Below are 19,505 nucleotides of genomic sequence, written 5' to 3' on the forward strand. Positions count from 1 at the left end.
AAGCTATTCCAAACTCCACTGCGGACTGAACTCATAGTTTCTATTTTGATAGTGAGACATGGTTGGAAACTAGTCTAATGGTCATGATTTTAGGGCAAAAATAGGTGTTTCTCAACTGTTTGGGGGGGGGGGACAGACGACGACGACTAAAAGTTATGTACTTTGACATGTGCGAGTTCCTGTTTATGGGTGAGACATGCCATCCGTCCCTCAAGAGGTCCTGCCACCTTTGCTTCCTTGAGGACATCTCAGTTGTGAAGTCTCACGTTATGGACATCCTCCTCTCTCATTCCACACCTAACCAGGCTGCCTTGGGCCTTCCTTCCTCTGTTGTAGTGCTTGAAGACGTCATCAAATTGTCTGTACACGAGCCAGATTGCTCTTGCAACCGTGCAGTCGCCGACACGCGTCCCTTCCAGCAAGAGACGCGCAGGGCACAGGGCGGCTATTCAGAGCCACCTGTTGAACCCAGAGCGCGCCCTACTCGCTCGCTCGGGTCCCTCCCACAGGCTCGGGGCGGAACGAAACCGGAGGATCTTTGACAAGTTGGAGGAGGCGGGGCCCGGAGAAGGAAAAGCCGAGAGGAAAAGACCCGGAAAGAGGCGGGAGGCCGCAGCGGGAGGCGCGGCCCCGCCCCCGCCAGTGCGCGCCGCGGGAGCGAGCGGGTCCAGCGCGCGCGCAGCCCGGCGCCTGACGTGGCACTCACAGTCCAGAGCGACTCGGTGGCGGCGGCGCGGGGCGCGGAGCGTGCAGAGCAGGTACCGGGGACTCGGGGCGCAGGACGCGGGGAGGGGGATGGGGAGGTTGGGGAGTCGCAGGTATGGCGGGCTCGGGGCACAGCTGGGGTGCGGAGCGGCCGCACGCCGCTGCACCGCGACTCCCCATCAACTTGGCTCCCCGATTCCCCGAGGAAATATTCCGAGGGAAAATGGCAACTAGAGCGTTCGGCTTCGGGGCATCATTAGAGCGGAAAGCGAACTTGTCCCGGGTGACAGTGGACAGGGAAGGGTGTGTTTGTGGAATCCAAGCGCTCTACGTTTGGATCCGAGGCCGGTCTGTGCCAAGTGGCTTTCTGCCATGTCGCCCGCTTGCAGCTGAGTCAGGTTTCAGCAACTTGGTGATCTGGGTGAGGAAGTTTGACGTGGCACAGTAGGGTGAGGAAGCGAATTCCTCCCAGGACCAGGGAAGAGGGATGGGCTGCTTCCAGTTCTTTGCTGTGAGCATCGCTGCCCCGCTTTCCTCCCGCAGCTGCTGCGTGGGTGTGCCGGTGCGGTCTTCGAAAGGGGCTGGGCTGGATAGGGCCAAGCAGGCTGCCACGTCTCTCAAGGAGCAGTGGGAGGAGGGAAAGTGTTGTCAGGAACACAGTGGACTGGAGACCTTTGTCTGCCTTTCTGCCCTCCGTTAAGAAGACAGTGACCTCATGATACTTTTTCTTGGTGGCCACTCAGAAGCTTAAGTTTTAATATGAAAACAAAGCGAAAGCGTGAATTTTGGCCTTCACGTTTTAGAGTGGCAAGCCATTTCCAGAATAAAGACAGAGCCCATGGCTTAGAAGGCATTGTTAATCTTTATCTCAAAAAGAAGCAACAAGAAATGACAGGACACACGCAAATGCCTGGTGGAGAAACTGGAAAGAAACTAGAGAACCAATATGGCTTTTGGACACTTCGTTTTCTAAAACAGAAAACAGAGGCCCAGAGAGCCTCTTCAGTTTGCCCTGGGTCACAAAGCTATACATCGGCAGATAGGAGATGAAAACCCACTCCCCCCCCCCCGAGAATGTTGAGCACCCCATGTCTTGTTGCAAATGTTTTTTGAAAGCCAGGAGGTGGTGGCACACACCTTTAATCCCAGCATTAGGGAGGCAGAGGCAGGTGGATCTCCATAAATTCGAGGACAGCCTGGTCTACAGAGCTAGTTCCAAGACACCCAGGGCTACACGGAGGAATGCTGTCTCGAGGTAGGTTTTCTCAAAACCTGGAAACATAAATGTGTACCACTATTTGGTATTTGGGTTCTGAATAGACTTAATGGGACTGTTACATTTGTTGACTGAATATAGGTGCTTGAATCTGAGGTGTGACATCACGTAAGTCAGAATCCTACCTAGCATCTTTGACCACGATGGTTGGAGCTGCCACTGGCTTGTCAAATTATGAGTCATAGAGGCGGGTATCGCTTCTGTCTCAGCTTATAGTCGGTGGACTCTGCCTTTTCCTTAACTGCAGATTAAGATTGGCTAGTTAAGAAGGGCACCAGAAAGATCCAAGTCATGAAACATCTGGCTGTAGACGGCTTTTAGTCATTCTGGCCAGTCACTTGAACAGCATGGCGTCGTCTCAAAATGTGACCATGGAAACCAAGACACAGAATTGTAGGAATACTAATGAGAGACTGTAGGAAGCAATTCAGGCTTCCCGGGGACAAGAGTGGTTCGCAATTACTATTCGGATCTGTGCCTGAGAATTTTCCTGGGACCGCTGAAATGATGCTCCTGAATCCCAAAGAGATGTCATAAACTGTGTCCAGAGGATAATAACATGAAACGTAACGCTGTATACAATGAAGATATTTCCCGGATGGATACTTCTACTGTTTTTCAAGCCATCCTGAATGTTTCTTGATAGTGTTTATATTTTTTAATAGCATTAAGTATCTAAAATTCTCTTGTCAGCTTCTTGTTTTTACCCTTGCAGGGTTCTTCTGCGGTAGCTATCCTTTGGAATGATATTTTCATAATGAGCCGACAAGGTTATGTGGCGACTCCCCCGTACTCTCAGTCCCAGCCTGGAATGGGCCTTTCTCCCCCTCATTATGGGCACTATGGGGATCCGTCCCATGGAACTTCTCCACCAGGTAAATTGTTCGTTTCGCTTGTATGTGATTATTCATTCCCTGGACTTGGAGGCATGGGATATTCCTAGTTGGTGGTCATTAACGAGATGGGAGCAAGCAGGCTTTCGTCATTAACAGAAGCTGTGGTTTGACATGACAGCATCGTTTGAAGAGGCTCTTACAGCAAGATACACGAAGGACATGCTTATCTCTTAGATCTTCTTCAGCCTTGAAGTCTTTCTATGCCTGGCCAGTGTTTTCCACCCTTTGACTGTTTACTTAAGCATGGCATACTCACGCTCAGAGCAATCTGATCTCCTTCCCTGAAGCCTACCTTTTACTGGTATTCCACATCACATCTGAGCATCACTCAGCACCCAAACTTTCATTATTACAACACCGAAATGCACTGGCTGTGGTGGCGCATGCCTGTAAGGTGAGCCCTCAAGACAGACATTGAACCAGGAGGGTAAGGCGTTCAGGACCAGCCTTGGCTAGACAGTAAGTTCAAGGCCAGTCTGGGCTATATGGGACCCTGTCTCCAGGAAACAAACAAAAACTCCAAAATCAAAACAGAGGCTTTTATTTATTTTTGTTTCTGTTCCAATCCAGTCAGTCTCCCAGGAGTTTATTTTTTGATTTTTTTTTTAAAATTCGTCTTACATGTTTGAGCGTTTGCATTATGTTCGTGTGTGTACCACCTGACTGTCTCCCACACTTGTTTTGAGCACTCGGGAACATTGTTCCTACCTATTTCCTCCTCCAGTTCTGTTAGTGTTTTTTGCCCACTCCATCCATCTCTCACCCAGGTGACAAGTAATCCTTTCACCCTTAGGCGTCTACCCACTACTGCCTTTCTCCAGACCGTCCACTCTCAGACTGGAAGGGTTTTGTGTGACACACTTGGCTCAAACCCTTGTATGACTTCCTATTGAGTCTCTTATACGTTAAGTTCCTTAGGCCTTGTTATTTTATCAGCTTCTTCTTCTCAGCGCACAGGCTCTGTCCCCTCATCCGTTACTCCGCAGACACCAACCTGTCCCCGGGGTGCTGGTTTATCTACACCAGGCGCCTGCCTAGCACCCTGCTCTCCCAGGAAGATGGTCGTCTGTTCCTCCATGTTATCCTACCTCACAGCTGTCCATCTCATCCTCCTGCAGATGCTTCCCCAGCTCGCTTAGACATCCTTCCCCCCGCTTTGTTCCCTGACACCATGCTGGACGGACGTTAAACCATTTCCCAAACTGTTGTGCTAGGTAGAGAGGGCCGAGTGATTGAGCACCTGCCTAGTGTCCACGAGGCTCGGGGTTCCCTTCCCCACCACCAACTCACAGATACTTTACACACACATTGCACGCCATCTTTTCGCCGGTTTTCCGACAGACAACCTCACTGTGGCTTTTTGAAGAATCCGTTCCATCGGAGTAGCCAGTGCCGAATCTGGCTTTGTGTTTTGGACAGATTACATCTCTCTTGGCACCCATTGATTGTGCTTTTGTGGTTTTTGTGTTATGTGGTAACAAAGCTAACAGACTTCTTGAGTGAGCAAAGGACTCGTCACAAAACAACAAATACGGTGATCTCAGGCTCAGTCTATGTATTACGTACTTATCTCGAGGATAATACGTACGGTTAGCAGCTTGACAGTTACAGTTCGGGGGAGAGCCAAAGCATTTCCTCAGAGAAAGGACCTGAAAGGCCAGTGAGACGTGTCCGTAGGAAGGTGGCTCGCTGGTGTAAACTAGACACTCAGCGTGTGACTCAGGAGGGGTCCTCACAGTGCAAAGTAACGGGGCCATATCAAAGGCGCCACTGGAGTGATTTAAACTGGAAAGGGTCACACTCCAGTACGCAGCGAGAAGGAACTACCCTGGATATTAGGAGGTGTGGAGGAGAAACTAGGAATGGGTATACTATGCTGGGGACAGGGTTTCTAAATCTTAGCATTCTTCACATCTGGCGTGAACTCATTCACATTCTCTGTCTCTCTCTTTCCATCTCTCTTTCTCTCATGTGCATGTGTGCGTGCACCTGTGTGTGTGTGTGTGTGTGTGTGTGTGTGTGTGTGTGAAAGGGATGTCCTGTGCACTTAGCAGCGTCCATGGTCTATGGCCCATGTCCGCCAGACACCGGTGGTACCTCCCTCTTCCTCAAGGAGTTTTACCAAAACTTTTGTCAAAATGTGCTGGCATTTCCAAGAGTCCTTTGAGTAGAAAAAAATCTTCTGTGACTGGAAGCAGAGAGACCCAACATGTGACTGTTGTAGTAGTGGGATTGGGGTTGGGCCTGGGGTCGTGAGAAGCGGCTGCTACTACACCATGACTTTGTATAGGTAACCACTATCTCTTATCTAGGTAACCAGAGCTTTGGGAGCACTGCACCTTATTTTTTTGTTTTGCTTTGTTTTGTTTTAGATAAAGATTTTTTTCTTCCCACAAATGTTCTTTGATTTTTGTTTTCCTTTGCTAGAAATAGGGTCTGATTTAAGGTCTGCTTTTCTATGATGCTGTTTTGATCAGAGTCCCTTTGCTGGTAACAGAATCTCTTGTAGTGGAAATGAATTTGTTAAAGGGATGTCAGGAGACAGAGAAAGGCCCAAGCCCCAGACTTAGGATCTTATCTGGTCTGCAAAGATGCACAGCCCACACAGGACAATTCTATCAAAAATCACTCCCTTCGAGGCCAGAAGGACAGCCCCTGTGAAGCACTAGCCCAAGTTCCTCAAAGGTGTGTTGCTTTGCATATTAAAAAAAAAGAAGAAGAAAGAAAGAAACTGTAGAGGATCCTGGGAAATAGAGTCCGTGTTTCTAGCTGAGGACCATATGTGAGGCAAGCCTGGAGGGCACTGATGCTCTTGCCCAGTAACCCAGCCCATAATACCTGCCGTCATGCTAGAGACAGCTGTGGGTTTTGACACTTTCTTCTGGCATGAGCAGTTCTTTCCCCTGCTGTGGTATTCATTTCCTCTTGAAGTTCCCCTTCTGCTCTAGAGAACCCGATCCTTTTTGTGTCTGGTCATTTTTGAGTCTCTGCCCCTGCAGGTCACCATGATATTGATTTCCCTTTGCCCTGGGGACAGAGTCCAAATGACACACCAGACTTTGTTGCCTGATTCCAACCAATCTGCATGGTGTTTTCTGTACTTGCCACCTTACCCCTGCACTGTGTCCACCCAACCCTCCACCAGTCCCTGATGAGGCCCTGCTCTCTCAGACCACGGGTCAGGCTCTACTTCTGGCTAGAATCCCATATCCTGTCTGCTGTTTTAAGAAGCTGCTGTTCCAAAGGTGCCCCTCAAGCTGTCTTTCCTTATTGATTTCTCCAGGAAGGTTAGGAGCCCCTCTGCATTTTGTAACTCTTGTCACATGATGGGGTCACTGTTTCTCACATGGCTGTGTCCTCCATAAGTGGTCTTAGTGCATTGGAGGCTAAATGCGTGTTGAATGAGTTTGAATCATTGCTGACTTCCAAAAGCAAGAGGGAGAGCATATCTTAATGTGACCAATATATATTGGCATTCAAGCTGAAGATCAGAAAAGCAAAGCAGCCAGCCACTGGTTCTTACCTCCACCTCAGACCGAAATGGGTGATCATGCCTCCACGAATCCTCAGACTGAGACTGAGTTGAGACCTGTCTCCTCCTGTCTTATGCTCCTTGCTAGTGCTGGGATTAAAGGCATGCATCACCACCACCTGGCCTCTATGGTTAACTAGTATGGCTGCTGGGATTAAAGGTGTGTGCCACCACTACCTGGCTTGTATGGCTGACTCGTGTGGCTGCTTTGCATTCTGACCTTCAGGCAAGCTTTATTTATTAAAACATAAATACTGTACTACTATATACCAGTTCTCTGTGTGTGCCTCGGAACTGCTTAAAGTCACCTGACACATGTGGAGGCTGAAAAACTGGCCACTGACCTGCTATCCCAGTTGGATTTGTTGTTGTAGTTTGTTTGTGTTTGTTTTGTCGTCTTGACACAGTTATCTGGAAAGAGAAAACACAATGAATGGAGAAAATGCCTCTACCAGACTGGTCTATGGGGATATATATATATATATATATATATATATATATATATATATATGTAATGATTGGTAAAGCAGGAGGTCCCAGCCCACTACGGGTGGTGCTACCCTGGATAGGTACCTAAGCTGTATGCGAAAGCAGGCTGATCAAGCCTTGGCGAACATGCCAGTAAACAACACTCCTCCATGGCCTCAAAAGAAATTTCAGTTCCTGCCTCATCCCAGCCCTGACTTCCCTCAATGAGGAGGTGTGATCTGAGGGTTGTAAGATGAATTAAACCCTTTCTTCCCAAAGTTGCTGATAGTCTCAGTGTTTAGCATAGCAATAGAAACTAACTAAGATACCTGCTCATTTGAAAGATAAGGGTTCTGGCTCCTGTTTTGACAGTAGTTAATATTCAGGCAATACCGCGGTGGATTTCTACTTTTGTCCAAAATAACACTTTAAAAATAAAAATGCAGTGTGTTCTTAGTTATATGTATTCTATTAAAGCCATAAGTCATAAAGAAGTAAAATGAAAGGGAAGTTAGGGCATATGGCCCAGCAAGAGAAGATAGAAGATGGCTTTGAGTATTCCCATACCCCTTGCCTCGCCTAGTTCCTAAAGCAGTCCTGGAGAGCAGGGGGATTACAGCTGTGACCTGGGTCTGAGAGACAAAGTACCCCGTCTCCTGTCTCGTCAGTCTTAGTAGCTCAGTGGTAGACAAGGCGCTCAGACACAGTCGGTGTGACTGCAAGCCTCGTGGTGTTCTTACATTGCTGAGCATCATCCAAAAATGTAGTGTGAGGAGAACTTCTCCTTAATTCACAGGAGGAAAAATACTACATGGTGGGAATCATATGTGGGAGCTGAGGAAGCTGGTCTCGTAGATGTTGGGAGTTGGATGGTGGTTCCTAGAAGCTGGGCTAGTAGGAGGAGGATGAGAAAACTTGATTAGTGGGAGCTAAGTTAGACAGAAGCAGTGAGCTCCGGTGTGGTATTATATAGCAGATGCAAAGAGATACCATGTAGGCACCATGGTTTTCAAATAGCTATAGAAAGTGTTCAGTTTCTTTACCATCAAATGATGTGTTTCTGATATATGTATATAACCTGGTGAAAACATCACACAGACTGTGGCTATATCTCATGGTATCACACTAATATATCCTTTTACCAATTAAAATAACTTATAATTGAATAATAATATTTATCATTTGTCCTATATAGAAAGTTGCAAACAGAACTCTGACTGTAAAGTCACAAGATAGCGTTCCTCACTCAGGCTGTAGTGCAGGCCTGGGTTCCCACCTGCTCAGGAGGCTGAGGCGGGAAGACTGAAGTTGAGAGTCTGCCCAGACTGCAGGGCAAAAGGCAGTGGAGGCAATTTAACGAGACTCCACTTTTAAAATGATAAAATATAAAAAAGGACAGGGCTATAACTTGGGTTGTTTACTGGGGCGTGCCTCACACGTGGGGTCCTGGATTCAATCCTCAGCAGAGATGGTCGTGCTAGAAGAGAGGAAGCTTGATAGGCATTGCAGTCTATAATCTCTCCCAAAGCCTGCTGCTCTGGCAGTCACGTGTGTTGGGTTATCCAAAGGCATGAAAGGACTTTCATGAAGGCGTGCGGCAGTCTGACAAGGCCTTGCTGGGTGACTGCAGACCACGCCGCCGTCATTCCTCTTCTGTCTGGGGCTGGGTGTGGGGTAAACAGAAAGAAGGCAGCCTGAGTGACGCTACCAGGTGTCGTGGAGACCACACAGGCAGCTTGGAGGTCACAGGGGCACACCCGGGAGGGTAGGATGAAAGCTTAAGGGACTAGGCGGGGTAGAGTAGATTTTACTTTCAGTTTACAAAGATGAAAATTGAGGTCCTCAGAGGAAGCTCCTTGTCCAGGTCTGAGAAGTATGCAAACATGGCTTTGGGCTCTCCATCACAAAGCCCAGGTACTTCCTCTGCCGTGGTTGCTTTAGAAAAAAGAGAAAGACCTTCAAGTTCTCCGTGCTGGCAAGTTTTATGTTAACTGGCTACAAGCTAGAGTTATCTGAAGGGAGGGATCCTCAGTTGAGAAAAAACGCCTCCAGAAGATCCAGCTGTAGGCAAGCCTAGGGCATTTTCTTAATTAGTGATTGAAGGGGGAAGGACCCAACTAATGTGGTTGGTGCCATCCCCAGGCCTGTGGTCCTGGGTTCTATAAGAAAGCAGGTTGGACAAGCTAATAAGCAGCGCTCCTCCGCGGCCTCCGCATCAGCTCCTGCCTCCAGGTTCCTGTTCTGTTTGAGTTCCTGTCCTGCCGTCCTTCAGTGATGGACTATGATGCAGAAGTGGAAGCCCAATAAACCCTTTCCTTCCCAGTATACTTTTTCATGGTGTTTCATCACAGCAATAGAAACCCCAATTAAGACATTCTCCGGGGAACCTCTGCAGGAAAGTGGTCACTGCGAGGCTCATCAGCCGTTGTCTGTGATGCCCACATTCTGGGTCTGATGACTTCAACACTCCCTCAGCTATCTCAGGATATGCTGGACTGACAGCCCGCTTCTCCAAAGGCCCTGGCAGGTGCTCGTCTTATATACATTTAGGATGCTCTACCAGGCTGCTCTCTGATTCTTTGACTTAGTTATCAGCGTCTTATATATTTTTGTGAGATCCTGAGTTCTGTTAGGGCACCTCCACCACATCCGGAGTTTATTTCCTTTATTTAACTTTCAATCTGGTAAAAATAAATAAATAAATAAATATTTTTTTCTTTTAATATTATTACTAAGTAATAATAGGCACTGTGGAGCGGGTGGCTGAGGGAGGTTGGAGTGGCCTGCCCTTTGGCCTCCCTCCTTCACTGGGCTGTTAATCTTCCTCCTTCCTATTATCTCTCTTTGCACTTCAGTGTGCCCATAACTGTTCCCTTCTGTTGCAGGTGTGATGAAGCAGCCATCGGGGCCTTTGGGAGCCCCTGCTCCTTCAGGGCTCTTGCCCCCAGGCCCTTTACCTCCTGGACCCCCACAGTTTGGCCCAAATGGAGCCCATGCCCCAGGCCATCCTCCCCAAAGGTGAGCCAAGTGCATTTCAACCCTCATTTGAATATGTCCTGTATTCTGGAAGTATCTTCTAAACTCGTGTGTTTCTTGGTTGAAAGTTTAATATCTTTGTATGTTTCATATTTAAGAATACATAAAAAATGCTTGTGTCAATGCTATGCATTTCCGTTTGGGGTTATATTCAGCTTATTTTTGGAGGATTTATTTATTTATTATTTATTTATTTGAGTCAGGGTTTCTCTGTGTAGCTCTGGCTGTCCTGGAACTCACTTTGTAGACCACGCTGGCCTTGAACTCACAGAAATCTGCCTGCTTCTGCCTCCCTGAGTGCTGAGATTAAAGACATGTGCCACCACTGCCTGAAAATTATTTTTAGAGTTTTGTGTTTATCTCCAGTTCATTCAGACATCTATAGTCTATATGTCTTTCAAAATATTAGATCGTGCTGGACATGGTGGCACATACCTTTAATCTCAGCCCTTGGGAAACAGAAGTAGGCAGATCTCTGTGAGCTTGAGGCCAGCCTGATCTGCATAGCAAGTTCCAGACCAGCCAGGGCTACATAGTGAGATACTGACTCAGAACAGAACAAAAACATTAAAACTTAGAAATTCTCTTAGATCATTCTCTTCTCCCGGATGTCCACACACCTGTGTTCATTACCCATAAGTGCTTACCAAAAGTCTTAAGACGAAAGTGGTGTAGTCTGTGGGTTTGATAGAGAAAGCATATTTATGTCAACGAGGGACGGGCTTGCTGTGAAAGCAACTCAAAAAAATACAGCTTGAGGGGGCTGGAGAGATGGCCCAGAGGGTAAGAGTGCTGACTGCTCTTCCAGAGGTCCTGAGTTCAATTCCCAGCAACCACATGGTGGCTCACAACCATCTGTAAGGAGACTGGTTCCTTCCTTGCCAGTAGTACATTGTATGCTTAATAAATAAATCTTTAAAAAAAAATAAAAAATACAGCTTGTGTTTATTCATAATTAATTGAGAAAGAGGAAGTCAAGAGCAGGTCTAGGGAAGCCAAAATCTTCCTGAGATATTTAGAGCCTCTTATTCATAACGGACTATCACTTGGGGTGGAGCCAGCAGCACACTTCAAGGCTCAGAAATCTCAGTGTTATTTGTCTCACAAGCTGTTGCCACCAAACGGAATTCAGTTCCTGGTGGCATTTACCTTGGAGCTGCTCCAGGGGTGGCCCAGAGGCCCCATTTCCAGTCCCTTTCCCAAGTTGTCAGGTGGAGGGGGGTGAGGTGGGGGTGAGAGTGGGGGGATAGAGGGAGGGGTGGTAGTGGCCTTTGAGGTCTGTGCCTTTGAGGAAGGATGCCATTCCTGGTAATGAGAAAATGGGAGATTCTGAAATCATCAGCCAAACCCTTGCCTTTGAGTCTGACACTCCTGGATTTTGTTTGTTGTGGTAACCATGACTAAAGATGTAGCTATGGCATCACAGAGAAGTGTCACACAGGGGACCAAAAAAAAAAAAAAAAAGGGAATTTAATTTGTGAGCACACCTGTGGTTTGAGCACAAAGCAGGGGTTCATCAAAGGCCTTGTTGTGAGCAGGCCATTAGTCTCCAAAGCACGATGGATGGGCAATGAGGGTGCCCAGTGCTGAGAACCATTTGGATGTAGTGGCATTTGCCTGTATCTAGCAGGAAGACGGAGGCAGAAGGATTGTCGTGAGTTCAAGGCTAGCCTGGGTTATATAGCTCTAGGCCAGCCTAGACTACCAAGTCAAACTCTGCTTTAGAAATCCAAGGAGTCTTCTATAGCTGTGGATCCTGTACAGTGTACGGCCAAACTGCCAGGTAAGACACACTCACCCGGTGCATAGTGGCGTGCCTGTTGTGGGGGAAACCAAAAGCTTTCTGACTGGATGTGAAATCCTGTCTGCAGAAGGACTTTCTGCCTGACACTGTGAACCTGGTTAAAGCATGCTGCTGGCAAGGTCACTCTAGGGCAGAGTCTACTGTTGTTATTTTGCTGAATGGATATATAGCTAAAGTGCTTTCTAGAGTTTTAATATAAATATAGCATACATATATTTTTGTTTATATTCATATGTACTATTAATATACATTTATGCTTATAGCCATATGCTGGTGCGGCTGTATATTGGCAGGCCTGCTGTAAAAGCAGCTCAAGAAATACAGCTTGCGCTTGTGTTTGTAGTAAACTGGGAAAGGGGGAGTCGGAGGCAGGCCCAGGAAAGCCGTAGTCAGAAAAGTCTCCTTTGTAACAGAAATTGATAGCGCAGAGACTCAGAACTGAGCGGAGCACTGAGAATAAGTGACAGTCGAGTGCTCAGGCCGCAATGGGACATCACCCTTCCCAAGTTCAGCGGTCATGGCGGAGAGGGGATAAACAATGTAAGAGCTGAAGGATGGGGAACAGGGCTCTGAAGCTGTCTTTTGTATGTGATGTCATCAGTGTGACCGTGAACATACAGACAGGAGCTGTGGAAACCTACACGTGTTTAATACAAAATTAGGTCCTAAACATCCCATTGTGGATTCGGGGGGAACTCATGAAGTCCTACCCTTCCCTGAGGAGCAGCTGGTTGTCAGTGGTTACCAGGCGATGCGGGGATGCCATCTTTTTTAAGTGGGGTGGCGGTTGGTGAATTGCCCATGCCCTGTAAATAGCCTCTCACCCTTATTCATCCAGTTGACTGTAATTAAACTTAGTGATTCAAAAACAACAATATCCCCCCACCCCCAACAAGCCATGAAAGCTGTTGAAATAGGAATGGCATGAGCAGGAGTTGGGGAGGGATAAGAGAACATACAGGGAATTCATATTGCCACAATACATTGTAAAAATATATGGAATTGTTAGTCAGGTGATGGTGGCACACACCTTTAATCCCAGCACTCGGGAGGCAGAGGCAGGTGGATTGCTGTGAGTTCGAGGCCAGCCTTGGTCTACAAGAGCTAGTTCCAAGACAGGCTCCAAAACTACAGAGAAATTCTGTCTCGAAAAACCAAAAACAAATGAACAAAAATATATGGAATCGTCAAAATGGTGTTAAGTTTTAAAATGTCTAAGAATAAATAAATAAATAAATAAATATAGAAAAGAAATGTTCAGAACCTCAAGGAGCTTTGGCCCCAGCAGCTGAGTAGCCTGGGCTGTTGATAGTGTTCCTTGGCCTTAATTCCTCACTGGAAACAGGAGGAAGTGATCTTCTTAGTTCAGAGGGCAAAGGAAGACGATCCAGGACAGTTCATTACTGTAAACCCCTCCCTGGTATCTCAGGATTCAGAAAAGAAAGCCAAGGTAGAACCAGTGGTTTTGAGAACAAGTTTTGGTCACTGGTATTGGCTAGCTGGTGGATCTCTTTGATGTGTTGTCACGTCTGGGAATGACATCATGAGCCCAGTACAGAGCTGGCACCCTGAGGAGTGGAGATGTGTTTGCAGCTCCTAAGGGAGCTGGAGAATTCCTGGGGCTTAGTGATGCCCGCGTGTCTGGGATGCCACTGGTGTTCACAGGTGTGCTCACCCACCAGCACAGAACCCTGGGTAGGGATACCGTGACTGCACTGGTCAGGTGTTTCCCATATATGGATCGTTATTTTAGAGTGTTCTCCTACTCAGAGAAGTCTGTTGCGACTCACTGCGCTGACAACCAGCAGCTGCTCGACGATCTCCATCACTGCATTTCTTAGTTGAATTTTTTTCTCTTGATCTCTTTGAGCCTTCTTTTGCTCATCGTGGTTCTAGGAATAGTAGGCGGTATTTAACCTACAGCCTACGTGTGTAGTAGGCATTTCCATCCAGGTTTGTATAGCCTGTGATGTTGACACAGGGGCAAAAACCACCTAGGGACACATTTCTCAGAGTATCCTGTTGTGAAGTGGTGTGTAAGCCACTTAACCTCTGTGTGGTTTTGCTTTCTCAGCATTCACAGTTACACCTCTAATACATGGTTGTGAGGGCTTTGCATGCCGATGACTTCATGCAACACACAATGCTAATCACAGTCCACGGGCTCAGTACCTGTCAGCAGCTCTCAGCGTCATTTCATTGGCTCTAGTGTGCCATGTCACTGGGTAGAAAGTCCACTTGCTATCTCTGGATTGCTCTCCCTCAGGCTGGTGACTCCAGGAAGTCAGACTCAGAATCTGCTTGGACTCTGATTGCCAGGAAGCACAATTACGTCCTGTTTTTTTCCCCAGCACTGTTGATGTGGTACAGCTTGAATATGGGCCTAAAAGTTAGACGTAGGTTTGGAAGGTGAAAAAGTTAGGGGAAAGTCCGATATGCAGGCTGGGTTCCCAGGTTGCCTCTTATCTGCTCCGTGGGACAAGTTTCTGTACACACAGGGCGGTGCAAAGGCAAAGGACAGAGTGATGTGGGATGAGTCACACTCTTCTGATGACGGAGGCTCAGAGGAGAATAGATGTGTGTGACCGTCCTCTCTCTCTCTCTCTCCCTCTCTCTCTCTCTCTCTCTCTCTCTCTCTCTCTCTCTCTCTCTTCCTCCATTCCTCCTTCTCTTTGCATCTTTCCTTTTAAGTTTTAAAAATAACGTTTTAATTTACTCTTTGAGACTGTCATGCATGTGTTCACTGTGTTTTGATCATACTCACCCCATCTTCCTCCCGGACTCCTCCCAGAACCCCACGGACCCTCCCTACTTCATTTGCTCTTTTGTTGTTTAACTCACTGAGTCCAGTGAGTGCTGTCACCATGTAAATGTGTGTAGGGCCATCCGCTGGGGCATGGGCAGCTACCCAGGGCCCACTGCCCTGAGGAAAACAGTCCCTCAGCTAGGGACAGGACCTTGTGATTCTGATTCCATCCCTTTTTGATGATGGAATCACTACTGACTTGATCTTGTACAGGTATTCGCAGCCATTGTGAGTGTGTGTGTGTGCAACAGTCATGTCTAGAAAACGCTGAATCCCAGCAGCCGTTCTCCACAATGGTAGGCTCTTACCAGCTCCTGACCTCCTCTCTCACAGTGGTCTCTGAGTGAGTGGGTGGGAGATAAATGTTCTGTTGCGGGCTGAGTACACCTTAGTCATTTATTTCCTCACTTTGACGTATTGTGAGTAGTTGTACTTAATCTCTATCCATTGTGAAAGGAAGTCTCTCTGATGAGGTCTCAGAGCTGTACTGGCCTGTGGACATAGTGATGAGTATTTAGAAGGCAGTTTGATACTATCTCCATTTAGCAATACAGTAATTGTAGGCTCCATCCTAAGGCATGTGAGTTCCCTGATCATGGTTTCTTGGTCATATTTACAATACTGGGCATTTGTATGTGTGTCCTCCTGCAGAGTGAGCCTTAAATCCAGTAGTGCTTGGTTTCCCCCATAACATTCATGCCACTGGTGCATCCATGCATATATCTTGCCATGCTGGCCATTACTATAGTTCACTGGATTGACCGCTGAATAAGACTGTTGATGGCTCCTCTCCTCCTAGCATTCTACATAGCAGCTTTTAGCACTGTGAAAGCTAGCCTAAAGGGGGAGGGGGCAACTTTCAGTTCAGTAGCAACTGGATCTTTCCATGTCCCATGTGCCAAGTATGTTGTATCTTCAGCAAAAGGATCTTACTAAAAAGTTCTGGAGTAATAGCACTGCCAGCAATAGCGATAGCCTGTATTGTTTTGGAGGGGTTATGAGATTACACTGACCAGTAACTCATACCTAAAACTAGCTATCGGGTAAATGCAAATTAAATTACCTTAAGACCTCATTTTACCCCAGCCAGACTGCCCAAGATTAAGAAAACAAATTATAACAAATCCTGGAGTGGTTGTGGTGAAAGGAGAACCATTATTCAGTGTTGGGGGGAGTGACAACAGGCATAGCCACTGTGGAGAGCAGTGTGAAGGTTCCTCGAAAGGCTAGAAATAAATAGCTCTACCACTTGACCCAGCTATACCACTCTTGGGCATATACCCAAAGGACTCTATATCTACTCCAGAGATATTTGCTGACCCATGTTCGTTGATGCTCTAGTCCTAATAGTATGGAAATAACCTAGATCTGTACAAATTGATGAATGGGGAACGGTAATACAGAACAGATATAGGGTGGAATTTATTTAGCTGTAAAGAAAAAATGAAATTTTCAGGCCAGTGGGTGGAACTATATATAGTTCTTCTGAGTTTGTTCACCCAGATCTGGAGAGACAAATGCTGTGTGTTCTCTCTCATATTTGGAGGCCAGCCTTGGGTCTGTAGATAAGTGTGTTTAAATCAGAGCACTTGTAGAAGCCAGGAAATTAGAAAGGGGTCATTGTGTTTGTGTTGAGGGGAGAATAATGGAGGAGGGACGGTCAAAAACAGACAGTATGGGGTGGGTAGGCGAATAATGGGAAGAGAAAGATATAAGTTGGGAAGTGGATGGGAGGCCAGGGCAGAAGAAAGGGTTTGAGGAGAGACAGACAACACCAATGATCTGTAAAGAAGCCATATAGAAATCTACTGTCATAGTCACTGTTCTATTGTAAAAGACACCATGACCAAGGCAACTCATACAAAGGGGTTTACTTGGGGGCTTGCTTACAGTTTAGTCCATTCTCATCATGGCCAGGAGCATGGCAGCATGCGGGCAACCATTGGAGCCGTAGCTGAGAGTGTTACATCCACAGGGAGAGAGAGGGGAGAGGGAGCGAGAGAGACTTGGCCTAGCATGGGCTTTTGCAACCTCAAAGCCCACCCCCAATGTCACACTTCTTCCAACAAGGACACACCTTCTAATCCTATTAAAGAGGTCTACTCCCTGGTGACTAAACACCAAATATATGAGACTGTGGGGCCCATTTTTATTCAACCACCATACTTGTTATTTTAGAAACTTCCTCATATATATATATATATATATATATATATATATATATATATATATATATATATATCACACACACACACACACTTAAAAGTCAGTTGTTAGGTGTGGATTAACTTTTTTTTCCTTTAAAGTCACTGTGTAGCAGCTGGCCTATAGGTGATGATCCTCCTGCTTCACCCTGCTTGTACTCTCTAGTGCTGAGAGCTCAGGCATGTGTCACCATAGCTGTGTAATCTTTGTAGGTGACAGCACTTCACTTCTACATAGAGGTTCAGTCACAGAGATAAGACTTTAACCAATTCAAACTCTGAGTCACCATGTTGATTTAAATTTTTAATATGTATATGATTTTTAAAATAGTGATATTTTTGGACTGGAGAGATGTCTCGGTTGTTAAAAGTACTCGTTGCTCTTGCAGGGGACCTAGGTTTGGGTCCCAACACATACATGGTGGCTCGCAACTGTCTGTAACTCCAGGTTCAGATCATCCAACACTCTCTTCTAATCGTCATAGGTACCAGGCACGCACATGGTGCAGGAAAAACATTCATACACATAAAAATAAATTTAAATAAGTATACATTAAAGATATTTTAGTTCAAAAGAAATATCTGAAAAAATTTAAAAAACATTCTATTGCTCTAGAAGACACCATGACCATGGCAACTCTTATAGAGGAAAACATTTAATTGGGTTGACTTACAATTCAGACATTAAATCCATTATCATCGTGGCAGGAATGGTGGCCTGCAGGCAGACATGGTGCTGGAGAAGGAGCTGAGAGTCCTACATCTTGATCTTTAGGCAATAGGAAGTGAACTGATCTAGATGTAGTTTGAGTAGAGGAGACCTCAAAGCCTGTCCCCACAGTGACACACTTCCTCCAACAAGGCCACACCTACTTCAACAAGGCCACACCTCCAATAGTGCCACTCTCTATGAGCTTAAAAGACCAATTACATTCAAACTACCAAACTACATGGCTGATAACTGTATTTTTTAAGATGTATTTATTTATTATGTATACAGTGTTCTGTGTGTATGCCTGCATACCATATGAGGGCACTAGATCTCATTATAGATGGTTGTGAGCCACCATGTTCAATTGAACATGGTTCAATTGAATTGCTGGGAATTGAACTCAGGACCTCTGGAAGAACAGCCAGTGCTCTTAACCTTTGTACCATTTCTCCAGCCCCAGGACAACTGTCATACTTACAAGTACTTCTAAAGTTTTCTGCATAAGATAGGATTAATCTGTTAAAATTTATACTCTAAGATGTCAGTGTTTCCATCATAAGGGAAAATGACAGCTAGTCAATTAATTGTAATTCATCTGTTTTAACCAAGAAATAGTGAATTAGAGAATAAAAAGACCCAGCTTTCCAACTGAATTTATGAGAATCTACTAAGAAATGTTGCGGTGTAAACAGAGGTCACGGTAAAAATAAGCCGTTGGCTTTGTTCACTTGTTTGTAGTGCTGAGGCCTAAATCCCTGGCCTTGAACATGCTAGGAAAGTGTTCTTCCACCGAGCTATATCCCCATCCTTTCTTTAATGTCCTTTTTTCTTTCTTTTATGTGTATGGGTGGTTGTTTTAGCCATGTGGGTGCTGAGACTAAAACTTGGGTCCTCGGCAAGAGCAACAGATATGTTTAGCCACTGAGCCATCTCTCCAGCCCCTTAGGCCATGTAATCTAGGGAGCCTTAATTTTTGTCACAACTGAAAGTTAGTAGGAAAAGATTCACAATGAATCCCTGGTACTTATTAGCTTTCTGTGCTGTATCACTGCTCGGGTGGGGCCACTACTCTGGTGATAGCCATTGCTTAGCCCAAAACAGTAACAATAACACACAACAGACAAACACAGTTTCAAACTACATCATAGATAAGGTATGATGGGATTTTTCAATGAGAAAAACAGAAAAACACCTACTACAAACTTACTGCAATGTTGACTGCCAAACACCATTTTGTAGGGTGTGCCTTACTGATGTCAGAATGTAGGACAGGCCGGATTCTGTTTAGAAATTGGGTCAGAATGATAAGCAGGATGATCACCAACACACAACCACAAAGCACGCGGTCTTGTTTTTGTTTTGTTTTGTTCCATTGGTCAAGTTTTATGAGTGTGAAGTGGCTGCATTGGGCTCATCGTCTCATTGGTTTCCAAAGCTGGCCTTGTGTTCGTGTTAGGCTTTTCTCTCCCTCTACATAGGAAACATGTGAGTGGAGACGTGGGGCTGTGCTGTGGGTTGCTCTGAGCTCAGATCAAGAGTAAATATCTAATCCACAATATCAGTCATTTTTCCTACCCCCTGGAGAGGGTATTTTTGTTGTTGTTGTAGAATATATTAATCATTATTATTATATATATATATATATTTTTTTTTTGGTTTTTCGAGACAGGGTTTCCCTGTAGTTTCTAGAGCCTGTCCTGGAACTAGCTCTTGTAGACCAGGCTGGCCTCAAACTCAGAGATCTGCCTGCCTCTGCCTCCCGAGTGCTGGGATTAAAGGCATGCGCCACCACCGCCCGGCTATATTAATTATTTTGTTTGTCATTTGCTTCCGAAACCCTGGCACACTAACCATCCCTTTTGTCTCTTAGATTTCCAGGACTCCCACCTGTCAGTAATGCGGCACCCTCGTATGCATCAGGCCAGCCCCCGGCCCCGCCACCGTCGTCTTACCCAGGTCCTGGGTCCACTTCCTCTGTCACCCAGCTGGGCAGTCAGTTCAACTCCATGCAGATCAACAGCTATGGTAAATGTGCGCTGTCACTCTTTGTGGTGTGGAAGATGACC

At 46.1% G+C, this 19,505-nt stretch overlaps 1 protein-coding gene across 1 annotated transcript in view; it reads left to right on the forward strand.

Annotated features, from left to right (window-relative positions):
• The first annotated feature begins 630 nt into the window (after positions 1–630).
• Positions 631–19,505, forward strand: part of Sec24d (SEC24 homolog D, COPII coat complex component) — an 86,711-nt gene continuing 67,836 nt past the window's right edge. Inside the window, exons 1-4 of the mRNA XM_038311056.2 lie at positions 631–758; positions 2,697–2,856; positions 9,763–9,895; positions 19,310–19,464. Coding sequence (XP_038166984.1) covers positions 2,739–2,856; positions 9,763–9,895; positions 19,310–19,464 — 406 coding nt within the window. The 5' untranslated portion in view covers positions 631–758; positions 2,697–2,738. The remainder of the gene's footprint in view (positions 759–2,696; positions 2,857–9,762; positions 9,896–19,309; positions 19,465–19,505) is intronic.

This window comes from Arvicola amphibius, chromosome 14 (genome assembly GCF_903992535.2).
Source record: "Arvicola amphibius chromosome 14, mArvAmp1.2, whole genome shotgun sequence".
In the NCBI taxonomy this organism is placed as follows: Eukaryota; Metazoa; Chordata; class Mammalia; order Rodentia; family Cricetidae; genus Arvicola; species Arvicola amphibius.